At 38.4% G+C, this 21,869-nt stretch overlaps 1 protein-coding gene across 1 annotated transcript in view; it reads right to left on the reverse strand.

Moving 5' to 3' along the window:
• The window catches only part of PTPRR (protein tyrosine phosphatase receptor type R), a 274,918-nt gene that overhangs the window by 228,726 nt on the left and 24,323 nt on the right, over positions 1-21,869 (reverse strand). Inside the window, exons 6-8 of the mRNA XM_060656975.3 lie at positions 16,713-16,743; positions 15,082-15,242; positions 14,317-14,544 (exon numbers count right to left, since the gene is read on the reverse strand). Coding sequence (XP_060512958.3) covers positions 14,317-14,544; positions 15,082-15,124 — 271 coding nt within the window. The 5' untranslated portion in view covers positions 15,125-15,242; positions 16,713-16,743. The remainder of the gene's footprint in view (positions 1-14,316; positions 14,545-15,081; positions 15,243-16,712; positions 16,744-21,869) is intronic.

Below are 21,869 nucleotides of genomic sequence, written 5' to 3' on the forward strand. Positions count from 1 at the left end.
GATTAAAAGGTATTTGTACAGCAAAATTTTACTCCATTCATTTATTTAATCACTTGAAATATTGAGCATTTGCATGTTGTTCCTTATTTAAGTTTGTTATATAGCACTGTTCAATTTAAATAATTCATATGTGGTCTCTTGGTATGCTTTTAAAATTCACAGTGTTACCAGGAAAACAGTACATATTGAAAAATGCGATATTCCATATTGGGTTGTTCAATATAGGATTAGGTTTATAGGCAGCGTATTAGAAATTATCACTTTGAATTCCTCCTTCCCATTTATGATGGAAATAAAGTCTGTCCATTTTAGCTTTTCTATAATAACAGCTTTAAATATTACTTTAAATAAAACTTTAAATTTAAAAAAAGGCAGCAACAAAATAATTCACTATAACCTGTAAATAATGGCAGCTCTTTTCCTGATTATTGAGATATTTATAAATGGTAATTTTGTCTCATCAAATATTCTTTTGTTTTTGGAGCACCAAGGCATTTTGGATTCTGAAGCTTTATAAGGACATGTTATTTGGGGAGTAATTGATGCCAACTTTATTGAGAACACCTATCTTATTTTACTAAGATAATACTTTTTTGACATGCAGGATTACAGTGACCCAGTTGATTCCAGTACACCACCCCTTACAAAAGAGGAAAAATGGAAATTTTGAAGGAGATGGAGTTTGTACTTCATAGTCTACTTTAAAAGGATACACTGTCTTCGTTTTCATTATACTTTCAGTACAGTTGACTTCTGAAATGTGGATTATAAACAAGTTTGAAGATTAAGAATTTGAAATGGGAATATATTATGAGAAAATACAGGAGCTAACTATTTGGTTCTTTTTCATCTATTAACAATTAGAGTTTTGACACCTCAAAGTTGCACACATTTGATTCTTCAACTTCTTCACTCTTTAACTTTCATCCCTTTCATCCTGGCCCTGCTTCTTCACCATGAGACAGAGCTCTTTGCCATTTGTTTCAAATGTAAGAGAAAACAATAGATAAGTTTTGTAACTGCCCTCTCCTCTACCTTTAATTGCACCTGTTATGGGGAGTAATCATACTACCATGTCAGAGAATGAGGTGCCTTGCTCTTTCTCCTGGTCAGTCCATCTCCTGTATACTGGATTCATCCTCTTGTTTCTCACATGGGACTTTCAGTCTACCAGCTGTCAGCACAGACACCGATGCGAGGCTTAGACCCACAAACCGTGAGATCATGACTTGAGATGAATTCGGACATTAAACCAACGGAGCCACCAGGCACCCCTGTTCCATACTTTTCTGTTTCCTTTTACGACTCTAATACTGGATCTCACTTTAGACTTACTCTTAACCAACAGATAATGGCAAAGGTGATGGGATATTACTTTCTTGATTAGGTAAAAAAGATGTCACTTCTGTGTTGCTAGGAGACTCTCTCCTGCTGACTTTGATGAAGCAAATTGCAATGCTGGGATGTTACGGGATCTGGTGGCAGAAAATGAGCAAGTTATCTTCTGATGGTTTCTATTTTCTCTGTGTAGAAGTGACGCCATCTCATAAGCGAGAGGACAAAGGAGGAAAGATAGTTACATTTCAGAAAAATGGAGAAAGATTGAAACAGTTCTTGAGATAAAGTTGATCTGAGATCTGAGATATGTAGTAGGATTCCTCATCTTCACTGAGAATTCAGTGGTAACTGTCTCAGGCCCCTAAGGGATAGAGTGTCTCACAGAATGTTTAGCAAACAGCTTTTCAAAGATACTCATCTGCATTTAAAATATAAGTAGTTTGATCACAGAAGCAGCATTTATGTGCAAATAGCCAGTTTTGATGGTCATAAAATTCCGTGATTTAAATTTCACTTTGTATAGGACCTTGGTAATCTCTAAAGACATCTTTAACAAAGAGCAATGGATAGGGGCGCCTGGGTGGCTCAGTCGGTTGAGTGTCCGACTTCGGCTCAGGTCATGATCTCACGGCTTGTGAGTTCGAGCCCCGCGTTGGGCTCTGTACTGATTGCTCAGGGCCTGGACCCTGCTTCGGATTCTGTGTCTCCCTCTGTCTCTGCTCCTCCCCCCACTTGTGCTCTATCTCTCTTAAAAATAAACATTAAAAAAAATTTTTAAAAGAACAATGGATAAAATGACAATGTTAAGTTAGAGTATGTTATGATCCATTATTTCAGATTCAGGGTTGGTAACTCTTAGATGCACCAGGTAGAATGGCCTTGCGTGCACCATCTCAGAATAAATCCTCAAAGCAGCAAGGGTCAATCAGTAACCTGTGAAAGGAACAAAAGGATGAAGCAGCATTCTCTCAGAGACCCGAAAAAGTGAACAATCAAAAAAGGGAAACTTGGTTCTCTGATCATTTTGTGAAATGATAACCATTGTTTTTAAAGCACTGCCAGCACTTTCCTTTCTAGAAAGTAGATATAAATGGATAGCATCAGGGAAGTCCCTTGGGAATTTCTACACGAGAAAAGATGAGGCTCTCATCTGATTTGTAAACGCCTCTCAGGAAAATGTTAAAAATACACAGGAGTACCAATGAAAGTCTATATAGAAGATGCCTATTAATGATAGCCAGAAAGGAAAGAAACATACTTCTTAAAAAAGCAATGGACCAGGAGGTAAGGGACCTAGATTCTAGTTGCAACACCCCTACCCCCATCTATGTAAGCCTGAACAAGTCTCCTCACAGCTGAGCCTCAGTCTTCTCCTCAGAGAATGAAAATGCTTCTGGTATATCTATGACTAGATTAGAATGCACTGTACTTCAGTAAAAGAGAAGCCCCAACTCAATTGGATCTTGCATGATTCTGACTTTTTTCTCAAGAGATAAGTTTTTCCATATGTACAATAAAGAAGTACACTTACTTTCCATAAGTAAAATAAAAAAGGTTACACTTAAAGCTTTACAGTTATACTCACTTTTTTAATTTTTTCTGATGTAATGAATTATATTACTGTTATGTTTTTGCTTCATCTAAGATAGCTAAGATTGCTGTTAGCCTCCAGTTCCCCTTAATGAAATTTGCTTTCCTCCATATATCCTCTTGGGACATCTTCAAAACCCTCCCTTAAAGAATGCAACTTATGTATATACAAGATACGGATAGTGATCCTTTATAATGTATTACTTTGTATCCTCTGAAATTTGTGATTTTTTTACATTTATTTTAAATTTAAGACAATAAATGTCCAGACTGTAGTCAAGTTTCAGTTTATGTTTTCCCATGATTTCGATTTTTTCCAGAAAGAACAAAATTATATGCAAATCACCAACATTCATGTATCAGACTCAAAAGGCTGTTTTTCACTTAGTTCAAGTTTTTTTTCCAACCATTCAGTGTGTCATACACCGTTGCCACTGTTCTTTTCCAAATGTCTGATGTGTACTATGACTGACAACTACTTCTCTCTGGGTCTAATCAATTAGATCAATAGACCAAGTACAATAAAAGAGCCTCTGGCAACTTATAGGAGCAGTGATTTCTGGAAATGATATCCTTGGATGTAAGGAGGCTAACATTTAAACTATTCTCTCAGCTGTTCTGCAATTCTATTGGTAATGGTTAACCCAAGATGTCACTACAGTACTGATCTCCAGTTACAAGGACCCACCATAATAACCCTGGCTCTTCCTGATGAACACTGCAGTGCCCCCCAGATGTGCCAGCTGATGTCTTTTAGGATAACCTCCCAGCTTTAACATATGATCACTCCTACCAGTGTTTTCATGGAAAGTTACACCAGTGTTTTGAAAGAGTACATATGGCCCTGTCTATCTATAAAGTCAGTTTTATAAAATTCAGTTTGTGTGTCTTAGTTACATTCTAACAACATACATGTATGTATGTATTTATATGTACCACATTTATTTGGTTTTGTAGCCTGACAGCAGACAACAAATTTGACCAAAAAAAAAAAAAAAAAAAAAAAAGGTTCATCTTCAAATGAGCAATTATGTAATAAAAAGTAAAAAAAATAAAAATAATAAAATGAGAGTTTCTACAAGATAACTATGGAATTTATAAAAATTATAAACCATTATGGCCCCTGTTAAACAGAAGGCTTGGATGAGCTTGTCACTGAAGGAACACTTCTTTCCAGGAATGGTCTTCCTAAAATCTGGTCTAAGCACGGGTTTCTACGATGTGAAAACATAATCCCATGAGGAGGTGCTATGTCATTCTCTAAAAGACTATTTAAATGTTTCACATGTTTGACCAGTGATGTGTCTGGTATATCTATATATTTTTTTAAATACCAAAGTAATTAGTCTATTTCATAGAGCTGGCTCTATTCTTCTCTATGTAGGAGAGAACCTGAATCCTAATGATTTTAATTAAGGCATCTTGTAAACTTTTTCTGTGTGTTCTTTGATATAAACACTCCTTCATATTTCTTGAAATATTCCATTAGAAGATGTAGTTCCTGCTCCTACTTCCAACCCGCTGTAACTACTTACTTCTTCCTCTTTATCTTATCCACCCAAAGTTGAGCTGCACAATAACCAACTCTATTTGGGAGTCGCAGGACTGACTGTCATTTCAGGAAAAATCCACTGTGTGCTATGTGCCGGTGGCAAAATTACAATGAACGAGTTTCACGTTTCTTGATTTCTGCCCAGCTTTAATAGAGTTATTTTTCATCTGATAAATGCATGTTAGAGTACAGCATAATACAGTTAGGACAGTGCCCTTTGGGACAATGTGACTAGACATAAGTCACAAGGAAGCAATGGGGTTAAGACCACTGGCCTCAGACTCTGCTGGAGAAAGTGAGATTTATGTCAGTTCAGACAAATGCAGTCAGAAGCCCCCACCGCCCCAGCCCCCATTCCTGAAGAACTGAGCTGAAGGATATTTGCAGGAGAGGTCGACAAGAGTAAATGCTACTATCTCTTAAATCCTACACAGCCATTAAAAGAACTTCATCAAGATATGCCTTCTGGGGAAATTCAGAAGTACAGAAAAATGATCATGTGGCTGGAAAGCTGAGAAATACTACTCTCTGAAGAAATCATAGGAATTGAGTTCCACATGTACTTACTGAGTAATGAAGCAGTGCATTTGTAAAATCTAACTTTTATACTTCAGTTATTGTTATGCAAACAGCTAAAATATTATTTACAAATAGTTATAGAGATTATAAATTATTTCCATCATTTTTATAGTAGAGTCCTCCAGATAATTTGAAAGGTGGGATCCAATAGCAAGACAAAGAAGAAAATACATGTCTGTTTTAAGAATAATTCTCGCAGTAGATTAAGAATTATATTAAAACATAGCAAAATGAACATTAGAACAAACAAAATGAACATTAGAAAATTAAAATATTGCCATAGTAATGATATTACAGAGATGTAAATGTCTGGATATTGGGGCAGGAGGAGGGTGAAGAACAAGGTCCAGTGGCCACTTGAAGAGACCCCTGCCTGGTACCCCCTGCCTACAGTTAGATAGAGATTTGGAGACGCTTGGTAGGCCCTTAAGTCAACACTTCCATTCCATTCTGTCTTAGTCCCTTCCTCCATCATTTGAAATTAATATCACTGGTCTAAGGCACTGCTCTGTCATAATTCTTTGAAAAATAAACCTCTACTAGGGGAGGACCACGCAATTAACAACTATTCTTACCTGGAGTAGAAAGTGCTCCAAGATACCAGTTAATCATTTGTCACCCGACCTCTCCTACCCCTAATCAAATAATACTTGGCACTTAAATGGCACTTACTAAGTGTAGTTAGCATACAATATCCTATTTAATACACAACTGTACAGTTGTATAATATATAACCTCCATTTTAAAAAAAGGAAATTGAGACTTAGAAAGATTAAGTAACTTGCCCTAAGTTACAGAGCTAGAAAGTGATCATGTGTGGATTTGAACCCGATCACAATATCATGCTCTTAACTACTATGGTATTCTGTTAAAGGTTATCTAAAAATATGGCATTTTCCCCTTTATTTTAATTTTCTCTTTACTTCTCTTTTTAAGCTATTTTATTTTCTTCCAGGGAGAATAAAAATACTGTCTTGAATCAACAAGGCAAAGCAAGTAAGTTGCATATAATTTAAAACCACACCACATGTTAGTGGATTGATGGGCTTTCAAGCTAACTCACCATATTATGTACAGCATTCTTTGTATGGAGCATCTTTCCCAGTAACCCAGTGATTGGAGTTGGCTCTGTACAGTTATGCATAGTGCTTGATCTCCCCTCCAGGGTCCATCAGGAGTTGGGGCGTTACTATAGTGAAAGAAGAGCAGTAGAGTCTTGCTCTGTACATGTTGCTGTATAGGCTGGTGAGACACTCTTATTCTGTGTTCATTTTGTGCTCTTTTCCAAGGATCAGTAGTTAAGGCTGCCTTAATCCATTGTGCACATTTAAATGAGGACGTGGACATTGCTTCAGGTCTGAACTAGGAATAAAATGATTCATGTCCTCACTGAACTTGGCATTTGCTTCGGTATAATTAAACATATTGATCTACGTTTAATACAGATACAGATACATTGCTGCATCATGTGAACTATTAGTTTTGCTTTGTTTTTTGTCCATGCGGCTGCAATTTTAATGGACACGAACATCTTAATAAATTGAAATCAAATGAGATTTTTTTTTTTTTTAATTTTTTTTTCAACGTTTTTTTATTTATTTGTGGGACAGAGAGAGACAGAGCATGAACGGGGGAGGGACAGAGAGAGAGGGAGACACAGAATCGGAAACAGGCTCCAGGCTCTGAGCCATCAGCCCAGAGCCTGACGCGGGGCTCGAACTCACGGACCGTGAGATCGTGACCTGGCTGAAGTCGGACGCTTAACCGACTGCGCCACCCAGGCGCCCCAAAATCAAATGAGATTTGATTATGAGGACAGTCTTGATAGCCATTACGAGTAAAAAATTATTTAAATGGAAAGTGCTAATAACGTTCATAATATAAATTTGCTAATTGTCACTCTGTGGCAAATATCATTGCAATAGCAGACACTTTGCAGAGATGTTATCTGGGGAAAAAGCATTCGGAAATTTGATCTTAAAATAATAATTTGCCATTAAATATTTTTTCAAAGCTATTAAAATCCTTTATGCTGGGAAATATCAACGTTACTCTAAATGTGTCAGCATTTGTAAGTGCTTTGAAAATGAAGAATGCATTCATGGGCCAAGTAGGATCTTTCAAAATCCTCTTTTAAAGGGAAAAAATGGTTTTCTCTACCTTTTAAATTTGACTTTGTAAACAGTTTTTAAAAGATTCAGCAATAAACTTACCATAAAATATGACATCTATATTATCATTAGTACTAATGGAAATACATGGGTTTTGATGTGTGAGCCATCATTTTATAAAAAGTGACTTTTTACAATTCATAAACTAGTCTCCATTCTTCAGATATAAGCATGTCTCCCTTTAGGTGTAGCATTTTTCCATATGAAAAAAATGTATGGTATCCAAAAATTTTATGGTTCCATAAACACTTTGGCTACACATTAAAAGAGAGAAAGAAAATGTACACAGCCATTCAAATACTCCTAAATTTTCTGTGATGGTTTGTTTTTTGTTTGAGAGAGCAGCGGAAGATTGGATTATTTGGGGTCTTGATATATTGAACCCACTAACTCACACTTCCGCTTGATTTTGAATGTGTTAAGTGGCTCATATTTGTTATTGCAATATAGATGATAACCAATCAGTAATCAAAATTAGGAGTTCTGGATCTATTCCTTAGTTCATAACTCTCACGCTATGTGTCTTATCTAATTCCTTGATCTATTTAAAATAAAGACATTCATCTCATTCCCATCCTGAAGTAGTATAAGAAACTCATTTAGGAATGTCTAACTAGGAGGAGTTCAACACACAACTCCACTACAACTATCATCATGCCCAGGGTGCACAAACTTATCCTACAAACTATGTTTAAATGAAAGCTTTTCTGTCCCATTTCATTTCTTTGTAACTAATCAATGTAAATTGGATTGAGGGAACAATAGTAAAATCAATTCTACTCTTCACAGTTATGAAGATAAGATGTAATCTCTTTAATTTAATTTATTATAATATATTTTGCCTAATACATCCTGAATGCGTTTATTCATTCATTGGACATTCACTGATGGCATACTAGGCAACAAGTTCTAGGAAATGGTATAGAAGCTACAATTCCATTATTATCCTCAAAAAGCTTCAATATACAGGCTAAGTACAATAACAGAAGAATATACAGGGCCCCAAAGGAAAACCCAGGAAAGTTACTTGAACGATGTGGGATATCAAAGGAAGGATTCTCAAAGTAGGCAATGCCTGATGAAGATTTGAAATGGGAGGAAGAGTTGTCTAGAAAAAGAAGCAGAGATGGGTATTTAAGATAAATGGACCAACATGTGAAAAGTATGAGAGGCAAGGCAAACCAAAAGAAATTTGGTCTTAGTGTGATAATAGTGTGCAAAGATGGCCGTCATGACAGGAAATAAGAATGGAATTAGCCAAGACCTGAGGGTGGAAGACTTTGCCCTGCTAATGAATTTGGGTTTTATTTTAAAAGAAAAGAAAATAGCTGTATTAAAGAATTGAACAAGGGGAGAACATGATCAGATATGCTTTTTTTTCAAGTTTTACCTCTGACATTATTATGAGGGATGGATGTGATAAGAGGATTGTATTGTAAGATACTATATGAGAAATAAGGACCTACCCCAAGGCAGTGATGTGAACATGGAGAGTGGAGAAGACTTGGTGACCTTTCAGATGAACACAGTAAAGGAGGGAGGGCACAGGATGAGTTATTAATTTCCGGCTTGGGTGATCATGGGGGATCTTGGTGTTATTCACAATGATACGAAATACAGAAATAAGAGCAATTGTGATGGGAAGCACTGAGTGCTAATAGATAAATATAAGGTGTTTGTGGGATATCCCGTGACTCCTAGGTAATTATAACTACATGACTGAGATTCAGGAGAAATATGTGAAATTAAAATATGGATTTAGGAATTTTTGATATGTAGATCTGAATATAATCATCCAGGGATATTGTACAGAGAGGGAAATAAAAGCAGACACATAAATTCTAGAAAGTGCTAACCATTAAATACTACTCAGAGGAAGACCTAAAAGTAGAAACTGAGGAATGGCTTGAGAGATAAGAGGGAAGCTAGAAAGTAGTGGCTATCCAATGGAAATCAGTGGGGAGAATTCTCAAATTCAGAAAGAGATAAAATTAGATAAATGATGTAAATATTCATTGGTAAGAAGAAGATAACTTAATTATGTTCAACATATCATAAATGGGACAATAAGATGAGGATTGGAGTTGGTAGAGAAACAGATGAGAAACAAAAAAGAGAATGATAAATGTGGATAATGCATTCCAGAATCTTTATAAGGCACTAGTCAGGGTATGATCTCCAATAAAATACGCAATCTTCAAGGTGTTAGGAGTGTGTGATGTTCAGTATACATATATATATGCCTCTGATGTGCCAAAGAAGTAGACAGGTTTGTCCAAGTGCTTTAAATCTTGTTTATAAATTAGCTATATGAATCCTTTTGTATCACAATAGCCATTCCTACATGTATGTACAAGGCATTTCACTAAGAAGTGAAAATATAGCGGAACCAGCAAGGCATTTGAGCTGCATAGCATCTGGTAATCAATTTGAAGGAGTTGATGTGCAGTTCTGGTCTCTTGCAAGCCCATCCATATTGTTCTTAAGTTCACAATGCTGGAAAAGTCTGTTTGAGGTAGTATGTCCCCTGGGCATGTGAGGTCCTAGGGAGAAACCTGAGTGTTGGATAAAATGAGCTCTGTTGAAGTCCGTTCTAGAAGGGGCTAAGTTGACTAAGCGTGTCTTGCATGGGTGCCAAGAAGCAGTTAAATGCAAAAGAGAGAGACCAAAAATATCACTGTGTTGTTTCTATTTATTCAATATAATTTAAGTCTTTAGTAGCTTTTATGCCAGGCACCGCCCCCAGGTGCTAGGCTGGGCAGGAACTGCAATAAATACAGCAGTAAACAAAACAGACAAATATCTTTGTCTTTAAGGAGCTTACATTTCAAAGGGGAAAGGAGGAATCACAGTAAACAAAACAAATAAGTTAAATATATGATATGGAAACTGGTGAAAAACCTCTGGGGAAAAAAGTAAAGCAGGAAAGGGTATTGAAGTTTTTTGGGGGGAGAAGATGAAATAAATATTAAATAGGATAGTTAGTGAGGGCCTTCCTGAGAAAGTAACATTTGAGTAGAAGGCTAAAATGAAGGGATTAAGCCAGAGATACTCGTGGAAAGAGTGTTTCAGGCAAAGAAAAATGCAAAACAAATGAGGTGGGCTAGTGCCTGGCATCTTCTTGGAACAGCAAGGAGACCAATGTGGCTGAAGACAGACAAAAAAGAGGACAGTAGTGAGAGATGATATCAAGGAGATAATGGGAGAAGAGAATATGGTAGAACCTGGGCCATTGTAAGGGTTGTGTTGAGCAATTTTGAACAGAAAAAACAAATTCTGGAGTTCATTGAGAAAAGACATTTTAAAATCTTAAAGAATAATGTATTATTTTCCTATCAATCTACCCTTTCTTTTGAAGGTGGTGCCTTTGCAAATGATTTCCCTGATCCTCCTGGTCTCACCATAGGAATCTTTCTTTCTCAAAGACTAGAGAAATTGACTGTGCATTTCTCTGAGAGTGAAGCTGTATCTTCAGAAGATACATCCAAGGCAGTCTTCGGTGCTGTCCAGAATGCTCAAGAGTAAGAACAACATGAACGTTTGAAAGAACCTTTACCAGAGCTTAGAGAGAGAAATGCATTGAAATCACGTTCTGTTTTGTTGTTGTTGTTGTTGTTGTTGTTGTTTTTAGCAAAACATTCACTAGAAACAATAAAGCTTTCACATGAGAATTTTTAACAGCCCAAGACCTTCACTCCTTTGTAAGTAAAACACTACTCAATAAATATCATCTCCTGAAACAGAACATAGGTTTTTGGGCAAAGAAAGAGAAAAGACAAGGAAAAAATAAGCTTTGTGTAAATCTTGGGGTACCATCCATGTTATTGGGGCACACTTTCTTGGATATTCCTGAAGTAGTCTTTTCAACTGGAGTTTATGTATTACATTGGTTCATAGAAGGAGTAAAGAATGAGTACAGCTAGGTAAAAAGGATTTGACTAACTCAATGGTGGCCTTAACTCAATGGTGGCCACTAACTCAATGGTGGCCTTTCCTACTGTATGATTTCATACAATATACAGTCACAGGTCTGAACACATGCATTTTCATCTTAACTGTGCTGTTAACTGGCATAACTGTTAAATAGTTAAATTTACTATTTAAAGTAAATACTGTCTACCATTTACTGGATCTTAGTTTTTTTACCCGAATAGTAAGCAGTTGGATAGACAATAACTACAACTTTCTTTGTTAGGGAGATCTAGGAAAGTGAGTTGCCATAGAAAGAGTTGAAACTGAGTTATTTAACAAGCTCTATGCTCAGTAATTTATTAGAATTATTTTACCTAAAGATGTTAATTACACAGTATTGTACCTCTCATCATCTTTTTGTTCCCACGGACACTACAAAGAGACCACAGTACTTTTCCCTATTAAGCCAGTTAAAACTCAGGGTTGGTCAGAATTTATTTATTTATTTATTTATTTATTTATTTATTTATTTATTTATTATTTTCTTGCTTGCTTATTATTTTGCATAGTGTCTTAGGTAATCATGACCAAATAATTGGAGATGGCACTCAAGTTGAAAACAGTTGGCTACCATCATTAGGGGAATGATTATCTGGAAGGCAACAGTTCCTTGTTGCCTGAGTAGAGCACTCACATCCTGTCAGCCAATTTCTCCCATCCCTAAACGGTTCTAATATGTTATCAGTTCCACCAGCATGAAGTAGCTGTTGGCACCCAGGGCATAACCAAAATGGACCAGTTAGCTTTTCAGTAAAGAGGGCGAAAAAAGAGAATTCTTTTCCCTCCTTTATAAGCCTCACTTCTATCCTGAGAGGAAAGCATTCTGTAAAAGAAACAAACTCACTCAACAAGTAATCAATGACTTCTTGCTCTTTGTCCTCCCACCCATTCGCTTTCATATTACTCAAATCTACAGGAGCTTAGATCAAAAAATATGTGTTTCAGTTCCAATGAAAGTCCTAATAATGTTATTAGATAACTGTGATGAATTTTAATCTGATGACAGCTTGTGACCCACAAATTGCTGTTTAAAATTAAAATGCATTCAAAATGAAACTGGCAAGACAGCTACACTATTAAACTTGCAATCTGCTGTGAAAAAACACCTATCAAAAGCACTATATTAAATATGAATACAATTAATTTCTATATAGCATCTTGCAATTGAAATATGAAAATGATAGCCCAACAATGCATTGCCTTATCAATTTCAAATTGGTTGAATATTTTTTTTTTCAACTTAAGAAGTCAAAGTAGAGGTGGACAGGCTTGTCTCTGGTAATACACCCTTTGGCAGAGCTCCAGGTATAATCTAGGGCTAGAGACTTCTAGGTTTCCCCTTTGATCAACAAAATCCTCTACTTTCCTCATCCCAAATGTTCACCTACAATAAATTGAGAAATGTTTTCCACCTGCCTAGATTGAAGTTTATTTATAACTTTGAAGCTATAATTGCTCAAGATACATTAAGTGTAATCTTTAGAATTTCTTATATATTAGTTTTCAAGAATGACTACACTGACATTTTTGATAGATCAGCTAAATCATTCTTAAACTTGGTAAGAACTGAGGCTTTTTCTTTAAAAAAAATTTTTTTGGCAATGGATGTTTGTATCAGTGCTGTCATTAAACATAATAATGTAAATAAAACTCAACCCAATGTGCATATTTTCATCCCAAATTTCAACATTAAACAACTGTATGTAGTAATAAAATGATGCAGTACAGCTGTTTGCAAATAAGTTAATGACCAAGTCAAAGCTATTTGCTAGTTTTTAAAAGGTGCCAAAGAACTATTGAAAATTTCTCAATAAAACATCATAATTATAACAATTAACATGTGTACTTAACTATAGCCTTAATATTCTCGTGTATTACTTGTTGAAGAGGTTCACAATACATTAAAAAAGCGCAAGCTAGAAATGAGGAAGTACCATATTTTACTTGCATTATTGCACACATAGGAAAGGAACTCACCCACTCTTTTTAAAAGATACCACAAGAATTGTGATTTTGCAGCCATTATTTTTATTCATTACCCCTGGGATATAATACATGCTCAATAAATGTTAGGCGAAGGAATGAATGAGTATGTGTGATTGGGTGACAAGAGAACTCGGGGAAAATATCTAGTCTTTGGTTGCTACAGGACTACTGCATGGACAACTGCTGTCGCAGTAGGGTGCCCAAAAATCTCTCTGCCATATTCTATTTTGGTACATGTGTGTGTAAAAATGATAAAGGATTCAGTCCAGCAAGTCCTTGCATTACACAGACTGCATGTATCCAAAAAGCAGGATCTGTAGTGGCATTGCATATAAAATTCCCCAGGTACCCTCTAAGGTTTGCTCCCATATGAAATCTAATATTGGTTCTGATGTCAAATATGTTTATATTTGGGCGCAGTCTCACTGTCACTCTTGGCCGGTCCTCCCCAAATCTGTCCCAGGGACAGTGCCTACCCTGGGGTTGTCAGCCTTGAAACTGTGATTGGGTTTTTGTTTGGTGCCCTCGGACGCTGACCATGATGCTGAAAGAGAAGAGGGGGCCCTATTTTAAACCTTTCCTTCTTCTTATTGGCTTAGAAAATTCGAGTGACAAGAGCAGGGGCCAAAGGAGCCTGGAGCGGCATCATTAACGTGAACCATGTATTTCGATCTTTTGGGCGGAGATGTGGTCCTTCAGGTTACAGCCAATGCATCCCTGCGAGCTCTCGCTAAGCCCAGGGACCTTAGGATGTAGCCGCTGCAGTAGAAAAGGTTACATTCAGCAGGATGTCTTGTCTGTCTCCTGAAAAATTGGCAGTCAAGTGCATAGCCTAGAGACAGGATTAGGGAGGGAGTCTAGATGGAGGGGAAGCAAACCTGTGTTCATATTCAAAATGTTCACTACGATTCGTACCAGGTAAGGAAAAATCGAGGGCTGATTTTAGCTTAAGTTTTCCGCCTCAGTCTTCCAACAGGTGCACAACTCCCTCACCCCTTGCCTGTCAGTACTGTCCTGCTTTGCCTTTCTACAGCTTTCTCGGCGAGGCAAGCTTTTCCTAGAGTCCTCAAGCATGTGCAGTTTCCCATCTCATACACAGCTCCAGCTCTACGCCCCGCCACCCCTTACCTGCAGCGTGAAGATTAAGAAGCAGGCACAGCGCAGGGAGGCAGACTGCTGTCCGCATAGTGCTTGCATTGAGCGGTGGAGGGGGAACTCCACCACGACCCCACTTCAGGCAAAGTGTTATTAGAAAGAGCCACCGCCAAGGGTCCTCTGGTCTCCGGGTTTCATTCTCAGGTCCTGGCTGGGCTCGCAGAGGTCTGTGGCGCCGACAGAAGCCAGCACCAGCTTCGCCTCCCGAAGAGAGGGCGAGAGGGAGGATGAGTAGGAGGCGGCTAGGAGGGGGGCGGAGCAGGGCAGGGGCGAGGCGCTCGGCGGCGGCTGCTGCTCGGCCTTCTGGAAGCCCGCAGCCGCCGCGGAGAAGGCGGGGTGGACTCCCGCGCCAGCCCCGGAGCCCTCCGCGCGGGGCCAGCGCAGAGCCAGCAGCAGCCAGACGCGCCGCGCCAACTGAGCATGCCCAGCGCTGGCCCTCGCGCCGCACAGAGTTTCAAAGTGGATTCCACTTCTCCGGGTCTTCGCGGCGGCTGCGAGGGGGGCTGGCTGCTCCGAGGGGGGCTGGCTCCTGCGAGGGGGGCGTCTAGCGGCGGTTCTTAGTGAGAGCCCGTCTAAGACCCGGGGCTGGGTGGGGAGGGATAAATTTGGGCCTGACCAGAGGAACCACAGGACCTTAAGACCCACCCTAGTCCCTCCTCTGCACGTGGACAGGGCTCGCTGCTGGCCCAAGGGTGCCCAGGGCTGCCCATACGAATAGAGAATTCGGTGGTATCTTACCCTTGCTGAGTTTGCGAGCACCGTGGGCTGCCTGGGGAAGCATTCCCAAAGCACCTGCTGGGGACCGTGCCTTGCGGGTGACTCCTTTCTGGCAGCTTTCCTCTTTTCCTTTCTCTTTCCCCTTTCTCCAGCTCGATCCCTGTGTTTAAACTTTCTGTCGACTCAAGTCCATGACCATAGTGAGAGAAAGAAGTGAGGTCATACTTTTAGACTAGTAGGATGTAATGTGTAATTGAGGTAATTATGTCTGGTCTTCATTTTCCTTTCTAAGGTGAAAGGTAATAGAATCAGCTCTGTAACTGGACTCCTCTGGTCCCGCTCGTGTCTCTAGGGAGCCTACAACAGTCTGCGCAATAGAGGTGACACCTCCCCCCCCCCCCCCCCCCCATCTAAGACTTTGGAGGATGAAGATCCTTATATTAGTCTAGTAAGTAATTACTCCTAATCATAAAACACGCCCGGCCAGTCTACTCTCCCTTAACCATCCCAGGAGCACTGACCTTTCTGCCTCTGTGTCTTCATGGGATGCCCTTGGCCCCTTCCCAGTTAACTTCCTCCTGCATCACCACCACACTCAAACTTACAAAGGTCTAACCTTGGTCTCACTTCCAGAAAGCCCTGGCCCACCTCCAGATTACAGTGAATTTACCTTCTACACACAACATCTGCCTCATTTTTTTCACCAGATATTCATTTATCTGTGGTTTGTCTTACAATACAGTTGAAAGCTCGATAAGAACTTCTGCATCTTTGTATCACTTAAATTGAATAAAGCCTTTCCAGGCAAATAAGAGGTACTAATAAACGTTTGTTGAATTGAACTGCATGCTCACTTGATGCTTTCTTTCTCCATCCACTGTGAATTGGGACAACTAATAGGAAATATGCTACCCACAGAGCTTAAATCAGGCAAGCTGTCATAGGATCTGAGAGCCAAGCCATAGCATTGCCTCTATAATTTATTTCAGCTCTAGCACTGAGACACAAGGCCAGGAATTGCACGACAGGTGGGAGAAGGAAAGAATGACATATATATTTTAATATTAGACAAGTCTTTGATGCTGAGAATAGAGATATATGCAACTGCATTTTCCCAACCCCTGGACGCACCCCTACAAGTGTACCCTGCCCCATTTCTGTGGCACTACTATTTCACCCCAAAACACTCTAAGTTGCAACCTCTTCCCCTACTCCAGATTCATCTTTTCCTGGTCTCCTTTTCCCATAGTGTGCAACACTTTCTAGCATACCCAAAGAATTATTTATTAAATCTGTCATATTGTCCATTTCCCTATCTTGTTTCCAATCCCTGCAGTGGAATCTGACCCACAATGGCAGAGATCTTTGGCAATTTTATTCACTGAGGCATCGTGACTGATTAGAACAATGCTTCTTTCAAAATCGGTGCTCAAAAAAAGAATAAATTAAAAGCAACTTGTTGGTGAAGTTCAATACTCTACCATTAGCCTAGCTCTTAGCCATTAGTCTAGCTCTTTGGAGTTCATACTGAATAGATATTCCAGATAATTTATTTAGCTGTGCTTAAAGCTTAGAGGATTAACCCTTCTCATCTAACATCTGGTACTAGAGTTACTGTATAGAATTGGGGGAAATAATAGTAGCCCACTTACAATGGTTTTGCTTCTCTTGTTTTCTTCCTTCCTAAGACAAAAAGTTAAAAAAAAAAAAAGAAAGAAAAAAGAAATGATGGGGCACCTGGGTGGCTCAGTTGGTTAAGCACTCAACTCTTGAACTCCAGTCATGATCTCACAATCAGTGAATTTGAGACACCCATCAGATTCTCTCTGCTTGGGATTTTCTCTCTCCTCTCTCTCTCTCTCTCTCTCTCTCTCTGCCCCTCCCCTGCTCATGCTCTCTCTCTCTCAAAATAAATAACTTTTAAAAACCCCACTAATTACCAAACTTAAACAGGTCTCCAAGAAGAAAATGCACATAAGATCATGAAACAATGCCCTAACATTGCCCTGAACCCCTTGCTCTCCTACAGATAATTCCAGCATGTTCAGGGAAAGGGGAGGAGCATTTAAAGTTTCAAATAATATAATTGGCTGTGACTTTGCCAACGAGCAGTCAGTTAGCTATTTATTTTGCCCAGGGGTACAGGTAGTTGAATTATTAAACTTTGCATGAAAATCCCCTTAGCAGCAAAATTTTCCAATTTCCAATTGCCTAGATATACTACAAAAATAGTTCAGTATGGTAAAAATAACCTCGAGTGAGCTATAATTTTGGTGATGGGACATTCATTATTAATTTACTTGAAAAGGATAAAGGATTAAGAAAAATTCATATTCCTTGGCAAGTCGATCTAATATACTTCTAATGGATTTGATCCCACAATGTGTGAAGTCAAAGGACAATAAGTGAATTAGCCAATTAGTGAAAAAGCTAACCCCTTAACTCTTTGAGCAATATTCCCTGTGAGTCCTTAGATGCTGCTTTCCCTTGACTCTGTGACCTAATGCCTGTGAAGGGAATTTTGGTGTTTTAGAGGAGAAAGAGTTAAAACACTGCACCAAGGTTTTACAAATTAGTATCAATTCAGAGGCATGGAAACTAATATAAGAGTGCCATAGAAATTAGTACAGGCCCACAGAGTGGTGTCCTCAAGGAAATCATTTACATTTTGAAAAATAAATGGGAAATTCATAACATATGACTTTTCTTTCTCAGTAGATGTATAATCTCTGTGTCTTAAGACATGAGATTCAGGGAGAATTTATAACAAGAGAAGCCTTTCAGAGCTTTTTCTCAAAACAAATTTAACTGTTTTAAGCCTGCACATTAATTTGCCTATAAATGGATGGTGATCATTCATGTTGGCGGTCTTTCCTGAGAACACTATAAACAGAGATATTAGATCTACTGACTGTTAGTTTCCTACTCAAGTCATTTAGATTAGTATTATTCCTTAACTATAATGATATCTAACATTGATTGAACGTTTCCTATGTGACAAGCTCTGTTCTAAGCATATGGATGTCCCATTTATTTTTATTTTATTTTATTTTTTATTTTAGAAAGAGAGAGAAAATGAGCGGGGAGGAGAGGGCAGAGAGAGAGAGAGAAAGTGCACAAGCAGAGGAAGGGCAGAGGAAGAGAGAGAATCTTAAGCAGGCTTCATGCTCAGTGTGGATCCCACAACCTTGGGATCATGACCTGAGCTGAAACCAAGAGTCAAAGGCTCAACTGAGCCACCCAGGTGCCCCTGGATGTCCCGTTTAAACTTTATAATATCCCTACAAAGAGGCATTACCATCATCTCATTTTAGAGATGAGACAGTTGAGCTACAGAGAAGTAACTTGTTCAAAATCAAGTCATAAGTAATCAACTGAAGGGCAAGTTGTTAAAGTTAGGATGCACAATCAGATAATTTGATTCCAAACTGCTACAATGTATTACTACATATATAATAAAAGTACACAGTATAAGTTGTAGGCAGCTCACTAGAATTAGATCGGGGCCAGGGCAGGAGCTCCTGACCCGAGATCTGGCAGTGACTAGCTCTGTGTTGAGAAACACCCATAGGTGAATGTCTCAAAGAGGATGAAACACCGCTTGTGGCAGTGGGCACTGGGATCTAGAATCTAGTGAACAAAGACAAATAGCAAGTCAAACCATGCTTAGAAGAACCATAGTAGAAGATGCTTAAGGTAAAATAGAGCAGCATAGAGGAAATGATCTCTTCTAGGGACGGTGGCAGCAGAGGTGGGGACGTGTAGCAGGCAAGAAACTGTTGTTGAAGAGCAGCGAATGAGCTGAGTCTGTCTAGATAAATAGTTTCTAACTGCTATACATATAGACAGAGGCCAGGGGATTGTGTGAGCCAGTAGGAGAGACATGAAATGGTGAAATGGCTTCAAGAAACTTCTGAACGTGTACAAGAATAGGTGACAGTGACCAACAATTCACTGCGATTTGTAATGTATTTACCCTGCCGCATCCTTTACACAGTCACATTATTAACCCCAAAGTCTTTCCTTTTGTCTGAGAGGTGTCTCCGTGTAAGAGGAAGAAAGAAGAGTAACAATTTACTTTTACCTAATAAAGAATTGATGTGAATTTAAATATATTCAAAGTGATGTAAATTAAACTATATTCAGTGTGAAAAGGAATGAATTGGAAATTCATGGATGAAGATCTCATGTTCAGGTGTTTGGATTCATCACTAATTTTTAAAAATATTCTCTCAACCATAACAGGGCAGAACAATATACCCTTCTGTATGGACATATGGTGAAGGAAACAGTGAAGTTACAAAAGGCACTAAGAATGGGATGGAAAAGAGCTAAAATTTACAAACTATATATTATCACATTGAACTCTCACAAGAGCTTTATGGGGTATTATTCCCCCTTTGTGATGAAGGAAGAAGCTGAAACTCAATGAGGCTAGTAATTTGTCCGTGGTCATCTAGTTGGTAAGTGATAAAGCTGGGATTAGAACTCTGGTCTGGTGAGTCCTCGCAACAGGGTTAATGAAAGCATTTACTTCATGGCTTAAATGGAAAACATAGTAGTTTTAACCCAAGAAACAGACTTTGAGATGATTAATAGCAATTAAAATTTACAACTTAACACAGCCTTGAGATTTATCTATTTGAAGTGTTTGAGACACACACAGATACACACACAAACAGCAATATGTATTCTAAGAAAAAAAATTAGGTACCCAAAATAAGGTATATATTTTTCTATACATATGTGAAATATGATATCCTAGACAAATACAAAATATCAAAGACAGAAAGTGTATGATTACCTATGGATTCTGCTATTGGTTCATCATTAAAATTCTATTCAAAATGAGGTATGAACTTTCTTTGAAGCTAGCCCTTGGTACGATGTATCGTATTGTCATCTTTCTCTTCTCTCCCTCTGGCACTGCAAAGGTCAGATCCATCCAAGATGTCGGTAATAGATTTACAAACCGCTGACTCTCCTGCATTAGCTCTTTGTCCATCCCAAGACACTAATTAGGCTGCACTTACACCATCCATCATCCTGAGCAGCACACAGATGTGAGGCTTCTATTATGGCTTACACTAGCTACTTGGGGCCAGTCAAACACATTTTCTACAGTGCTTGGTCATTGTTCTGGGTTTCCTTGAATGAGGCCACTTTGGAACAACTCCTTCACCTAATAGCCCAAAATATTAAGAGTATCCTGGAAATATAGCTATGGTTTGATTAGATCACTTAATCCCAATCCACTCTGTTTCATTATTTTCTCACAAAACTAAGATGATGTAAAAGGACATCTCCAAAATATGGGACTTCATGCCTCTGTCACTGGTATCTTGAAACCTGCTGGGGTGAGCATGATGTTTCATGCTTCAATGCTTCTCTCTGTCTCCTACTTCTTTCTTTCTCTCATTCTTGCAGCTGTATGTCTACAGTAGGTAAAAGGCTAACTTAACAGTTTATGGTTTGGTTTTGAGAAATATTTTAAGATTAAAACATTCCTTAGTGAAAGACCTCTACAACAGGGAAGGGAGAGTTAGAGGAAATCTTACTAAAAATATCAACTGTAACATGACCACTAATACTCCGAAATAACTAAGCAGTCATCTGTTTATGACCACAATTTAAATCATTCATCAGAAATAAATAAAACGTTAAAAAAAATTTAAGGGGCGCCTGGGTGGCTCAGTCGGTTGAGCATCCGACTTCGGCTCAGGTCACGATCTCGCGGTCCGTGAGTTCGAGCCCCGCGTCGGGCTCTGGGCTGATGGCTCAGAGCCTGGAGCCTGCTTCCGATTCTGTGTCTGCCTCTCTCTCTGACCCTCCCCCGTTCATGCTCTGTCTCTCTCTGTCTCAAAAATAAATAAAACGTTAAAAAAAAATAAAATAAATCATTCATCAGAATCCATGTGTGCTGGGACAATGCTAGTGCCTTTCTTCATTGAATAGACGAGGAAAAATCAGCTGAAGTCAAGTTACAATGTGATATGGTATGTTACATATTTTCTAAAAACAGTGGAATAATCTGCTGACATTTCACTGATACATGATTTATTTTAAATAGTTAAGTATATATTGAGTACCCATGATGAGCCAAGAAGTGTCTTTAGTATTTGGGATACATTGCTGACCAAAATAGATAAAAATTCCTGCCTTCATGAAGCTTACATTCTAGGAGGAAGAAATATGCATTGAACAATAAATGTAAGAAATAAGTAAATTATATAGTATGGTGGAAGGTGATAACTGCTATGGGAAAATGTAAAAGTAGATCAAAATAAGGGGAATTTGGGGAGTAGGGTTTGGGGAGAGATGTGAGTACAAGGAGTTTACAGAATAAAATGGGATTTTTAAGAAAAGCCATGTGGAGAAGAAGAGCATTGAGCAGAAACTAGGAGTTGGTAAAGGAGTTATGAAAGCAGGTACTTGGTTAAAAAATTTTCCAGGAGGTGGAAATAGCTACAGCAGAAGCTTTTGTGATTATGTAGAAACCTTAACCAATCTGAAAAACTGTACTGTGTCAGAAGTAATTTCCAGCATACCTTTAAATATATGAAGTATTTAAGGAGAAATGTAATTGAAAAAAAAAAAGCCAAATTACACTAAATGAATAACTCTCTACCAGAGCTTTTTATTGATTCAAGTTGCACTGATTTGAAATTACATTGACACAACTGTGCAAATAACAAAGCTATTTGTCTCAGAGATTATAACTGCCCAAGGCTAACTGACAGAGCAACTCAGAATTCTACTTTTTTTTTTTCATATTTTTGGTGAACATCTTGTTAATTAAGTAAAATAAA

This window comes from Panthera onca, chromosome B4, assembly GCF_046562875.1.
Source record: "Panthera onca isolate mPanOnc1 chromosome B4, mPanOnc1 haplotype 2, whole genome shotgun sequence".
Taxonomy (NCBI): Eukaryota; Metazoa; Chordata; class Mammalia; order Carnivora; family Felidae; genus Panthera; species Panthera onca.